We start from the raw sequence: 5,995 nt of genomic DNA, 5'->3' as shown, positions 1-5,995 counted from the left end.
GTCAGGTATTTGTGGAAGGTATGGTCAATAACCTCATTTATAGGAAATTATATTTCTAAGTGCTTTGAGTTAGAAAAAGCAGAAAATAGGGGAAAGAAAGAGAAATTATGGATCATCTTCTTGAGCCTAAAATTAATGCGAATGGATGTTGCATGTAATTCACCATGAATGGAAGGAATATGTCATTTTACCATTCTTTTTTACCTCAACAATATTTCAAAAACATCCATTTGTTCTCAATGCGAATTAAAAATAGAATTAGTAAGACCCAAAATTAATGAGTGAAAGTAGAGATTTTGTATGGCAAAAGAGGCGTTGGAAGCAATAATGTATTTGGTGGGATTTTAATTTTATTATTCATTTGGCGGCCGATCTCATTATGGGATATTTTATGTATTGATTTTATGATGGTTGATATATATTGTTCTTGTTTTATTCTTTCATTTTTTTTTTGTTTGGTTATTTTAATTAACAATCAAGTACAATACTGGACTTTAGGATATCAACATCGATTTTTTGGCCCCCAACATGATGGCAAAACATTTGCTGTGGTGTGAAAACAGAGGACATCAAATCTTGTATTGCCGACCAAATTTTTGAAGGACATCAATCAGTTGAAGTAATGACTATCTTATGGAATGTGACAACATCGGTTTTATGAGAGAAACCATTGGGGACAAAATGAGTGATTAAACAGTTGAGGGACAACATGAGGACAACATGAGGCACAACATGGGAAACAGAACAACATGATAGCACAACATGAGGACAACATGGGGACAAAATGATGGAAAATGAGGACCAACATGAGGAACAACATGAAGACAACCATGAAGACAAACTGGAGGAAATTTAAAGAGAAACTCATAACAACAATCAAATGGGAAAATGGACAATTTTGTGTTTTACTGTGTGAGACGATACGTCCGTGGTCCTGAAGCCCACCTGCGGTTGAGTTGCTCCATCTGCTGAATGGAGTGGACAGCGGGTCAGGCCATGCGGGACCTGCGGGGTCCGGTTGGGACGCTGCCACGTGGTGGTTTGTTTCACGTGGTCCCGAAGAAGACCTCCCAGTGGCTGTACGATCCTGAGCCTCCCCAGTTGAAAGGAAAATCGGCTCAATTTATTACACAGTAGGTAGCTGTGACGCTCAGAGGGAACATACTGGTAAATGAGATAACAATTTGTGTATTATAAATAAATATAAAGCATGCTGTTAAAAGTAGGGTTTGCAAAATGTTCTTGGGAATTTTCAAAGTGGGAAAACTTTCCATGGAATTAATGGAAAATATGGGATAAAGATGCATAAGATAGATCAGATAATTTGTTTATTAGTTCCCCAATGGGGAAATTACTGTAATGCACTCGGTGTAAACTTTTGTACGTACTCACACAAAGGCTGGAATAACACAACCATGCCTCAGGACCATCCATGACATCTATCACATGGAGAGATGTAGAGTGAGTGGGCGGCCAGCGTGAACCAGCGCCCTGATGCGGTCGGGGGGTACGCTGTGGCACTGGCATGGCAGGCTAAGGACTCTCCGCCACCAATGGCCACGTCCCAGTTGACGGTCGAAGGTGGATTGGACCTCACACCGCCAAAAACAAGTCCCCCACCTCCCCACTCTCAAACATAACCCAAGATCTAAACAAAAATGGCCCTCCGGTTTTTCCTCAACCCCAACTCCTGAGGGACTGAGCTACTGCCACCCACAGGGACATTGAAGGGACAGATATGGGATATACTATGGGAATTAACAGGAATATAAAAAAGGGAAATTATTGGTAGTAGGACGGATATTTTTCAATGGTGCTGTATAATAACTGTTAGTCTATTAACATGGAACTTAAATGTAAGCTGAAAAAAAAAAAAAATCTGTGCAGCATATACTGTTGTTTAATAAACTGATTTAATCAATTGCAAGTATGAAGTCTTTTATATAGGACACTAGTGGTCCCTAATACGTATTGAAGTTCTTTTATATAGAACTTAGTGGTCCCTAATATGTATCTGAAGTCTCTGTTTTTATATAGACACCTTAGTGGTCCCCCTAAATTATGTCTCTGAAGTCTCCTTTTTATGTAGACTTAGGGTCCCTAATCACTGTATACTGAAGTCTCTTTTATAAGACCTAGTGGTCCCTAAGCAATACTGTATCTGAAGTCTCATTTTATAGGCCTTAGTGGTCCCTAAACGGTATCTGAAGACTCTTTATATAGACCTTACGTGGCCATACATACTGTATCGGAAGTCTCTTTATAGGCTTAGTGGTCCATATGTGTATATGAAGACTTTTATTAGACCTATAGTGGTCCCTAATACGGTATCTATGAAGTCTACTTGTTATAGAGACATTAGTGGTCCCTAATATCGTATCGAAGTCCTCTTAGATAGCCTTAGTGGGCCCTAATATTATTTCCGTGTCTCTTGAATATAGGCACTTAGTGGTCCCTAATACTGTATGCTGGAAGTCTTTATATAGGATGTAGTTGGTCCCCTAACTGTGATCTGAAGACGCTTTTATATAGACCATTGAGTGGTCTTAAATATTTTAGTCTAGAGTCAGTGCAACGACACTTGACATTTGGAATCTCTAAAGTCCTAAGAGGCTAACAAAACTGCAAAAACAAACTCAGGATTATTTTCTTTCATTTCACCTCCCAGCCTTGAGAAAGCACTGCGTAAAACAGGTCATTCGTCTATTTTGGGATTTCGCATTTGTGAACCGATAGAGTTTGAAGTGGGTCATTTCGTGGACACACACACATACAAAATAACGTACACAAACATGAACATAAAGAACTGTGGACACACAGGGGGGGAACACACAGGCAGGATACAGGGCGCATGCAGAACACACAAACACACTCACATGGGAGGAACCGGGCTCGTCAACGCGTTGGGATCGGGGGACTGTCGTGACCGGCACAGACGGGGCGAGTTCGTGGGACGGGATGCGTTAACGTGAAGCGCCTGGACACAGAAAACACAACGACAGACGAGTGACGTTTGTTTTAATGTGATGAAAAAGGCGTAATAAGTTAATAACAAAATGTATTGTTGGAGTCACTGTTGATGAGATAACTTTTAAGCAAGTACAGTCACGGACAAAAATTATGGACAACCTGGAATCTTTTCAGAAAGAATGCACCAAATTTCTTTTTTTTTGCTTTTGTGTGCTGTGCCATTGCACCCTTATGAGATAGATAGATCAGCATAGATGATGTTAGAGGGGATAGATAGGGATGATGATAGATGGTATGGATAGATAGTGATGGGTAGATAGATGGTAGATAGATGGCTGGATGATGTGAGGATGGATGGATGAGGAAGATGGTAGCTGCTGAAGTGGTGAGATGGGATGAGATAGATGGATAAAGTGGATTAGATAGATGGTTAGGATAGATGGAGAGATAGATGGATCAGTAGGCGAAATAGATGGATAGATGGATGATAGATGGAGGATGGATGAGGATAGAGATTGGATAGATGAGATAGGATGGATAGATGGATAGATTGATGGATAGCTGGTAATCGATGTAGAGGATGGCTATGAGATGGAGGCTATGGAGGAAATGGATGGATATGTGGTATGGCATGGATAGATGGCTAGAGGGAGAGATAGATGGATAGATATGATGTGTGTGACTAGATGAGTTAGATAGATGCCATGGATGGGAGAGGATGGATGGAGGATGGATGGCTGGATGGATGGGATAGATGGATCGAATGGATAGATGTGAATAGATGGATAGATGGATGATAGAGGATAGATGATGATGATAGTATGATAAGATGCTGATAGTGGCACTACGCCAATGAGACTGAGGAAGATAGGTAGATGGACTGGATATAGATGGATGATAGATAAGATGATAGATAGATGATGAGATAGATAGATGAGCAGATGATGATAGATAGATGATAGATTAGATGGATTAGATAGAGTAATACGTTATTTAATCCACAGCGTGGAAATTCCTTTGTACAGCAGGCATTCGCAACAATGAAGGCAAAAACAAAACAAACAAACAAAACAAGTAAACACACAAGAAGACAGCAGACAGCAGGCAAACAAGTCAGCAGGTAGGACCGGAAGTAAACGTGGGCGTCACATAAAAGAGTTTGTACAAGGTAATGAAAGTGCGGCTGGCCATAGTACCAAAAATACCAGATATTGCAGTGTAAAGTAAGTGGACGTTAAAAATTAAATTGAATTGATAGTAGGTAAATATCAGAAACTGTGTTATACCAAACATTTTCATTGCACACTTTCATGGGAGAAATGGTGCATTTCTGCTACAAAAGCTCTCTCCCAGGATGTGCCCACAATAATTCGTCCTATGATACTGTTTGTTGGACCCTTTCAAACCCAAACAACCTTTATAACTGCTCAAACAAATGTATTCTTGGTGGATAGATCAAAACGTCATTTAAGGTTGCGTACCTCTCTCCATCTGTTTCCGTGGTGACTGTCTGAGTCCGCAGAGCCGCTCTCTCGCGTTGAGCTTCTCCGCCACTTCCTGTTCAGCAGCCCGCCCGGCGGCCGGCAGGCTCAGCACCTCATGGGATCTCTGCGACCCAACCACCTCAGTGTCGCGCGGCTGGGGGGCCCGGGCACTACGGTGACAGCACCTGCCCACCCCTTCCCCCTGTCGTCGCCGTACAGCTGGAGAGTAGTCGGGGGTGGGGTCCCGTGGAACCAGTCTCCCCGGGATCTATGGCATGCTCGTCATCCGCCGCGTCTACAACATCCCAAAAATGATTGTAGTGAAAACGAAGACAAAGTGATGACCATAAAAATGAATGATCTATGAAATAAATTTACATTTACAGGATAGTAAAAAAATATTGATTCTGCTGAATTTATTCACTAATGAGGCTGATGTCTGGTCTGCGTTAAATTGTCGCCATGGGTAAATGTAAATGGTGCTGTATTTAATAGCGCTTTTATCGTTCCAACAATGCTCAACAGCGTTTTTACATCTACAAGGATACATCACCATTAACACATTCATTACACTGTGGCCGGGGAGGCTGCCGTTACAAGGTGCCACCTGACTATTCAGACTTAAAACAACTCACAACACATCACACTCCGATGCGCAGCACCGGGGGGCAAACCGGGGTTCAGTGTCTTGCCAAGACACTTCGACGTGGGGACTGCGGGTCCGGCGACCGAACACCCAAACCTTCCTGATGCGCAGGCAACCGCCTCTATGGGTACGTCCCTGTGCCGTAGATACGAAACCCTAACGTGTCGTGACGGGTGAACTACGCACCCAAAAAAAGTGTTACAGTACACGTCACGGCGGGTGCAGATTTGCAACACAACGTGATCTGGTAATCCTTGGATGCCGGCCGTGTGGTGTTGATATTAAAACACCAAATTAAAGTCATTTAATGGTTATCATTAATCAATAAAAAAAAAAGACAACATGAGGACAACATGAGGACAACATGAAGACAACATGAAGACAACATGAGGATTAAAGAGAATTCATAACAACACAAATTGGAAAATTGGACAATTTTGTGTTTTACTGGTGAGACGATACGTCCGTGGTCCTGAAGCCCACCTGCGGTTGAGTTGCTCCATCTGCTGAATGGAGCTGGAGCGGGTCAGGCCCTGCGGCGCCGGGGGTCCGGTGGGACGCTGCCACGTGGTGGTTCTGTTCACGTGGTCCACGAAGAAGATCCTCCCATGGCTGTCGATCCGAGCCTCCCAGTCTGAAAGGAAACTCGTAATTAATACACAGTAGGTGTGTGACGCCTCAGAGGAACATAACTGTTAATGATGAATAACAATTTGTGTATTATCAACTAAATATAAAGCATTCTGTTAAAAGTAGGGTTGCAAAATTTCTGGGAATTTTCAAAGATGGAAACTTTCCATGGGAATTAATGGGAATATATGGGAATAAAGATAGATAAGATAGATAGATAATTTGTTTATTAGTCCCCAATGGGGAAATTACTGTACTGCACTCT

The 5,995-nt window shown here is 42.2% G+C and overlaps 1 protein-coding gene across 1 annotated transcript in view; it reads right to left on the bottom strand.

Moving 5' to 3' along the window:
* The window catches only part of hecw2a (HECT, C2 and WW domain containing E3 ubiquitin protein ligase 2a), a gene marked incomplete at its 5' end in the record, with an annotated part of 59,751 nt that overhangs the window by 23,712 nt on the left and 30,044 nt on the right, over window positions 1-5,995 (bottom strand). Inside the window, 1 exon segment of the mRNA XM_032529650.1 lies at window positions 5,584-5,734. Within this exon segment, the coding sequence (XP_032385541.1) occupies window positions 5,584-5,734 (151 nt within the window).

This window comes from Etheostoma spectabile, chromosome 11, assembly GCF_008692095.1.
Source record: "Etheostoma spectabile isolate EspeVRDwgs_2016 chromosome 11, UIUC_Espe_1.0, whole genome shotgun sequence".
NCBI classification, from domain to species: Eukaryota; Metazoa; Chordata; class Actinopteri; order Perciformes; family Percidae; genus Etheostoma; species Etheostoma spectabile.
The sequence above is the reverse complement of the archived record's forward strand: the minus strand, read 5'-3'. Positions and strand labels throughout refer to the sequence as shown.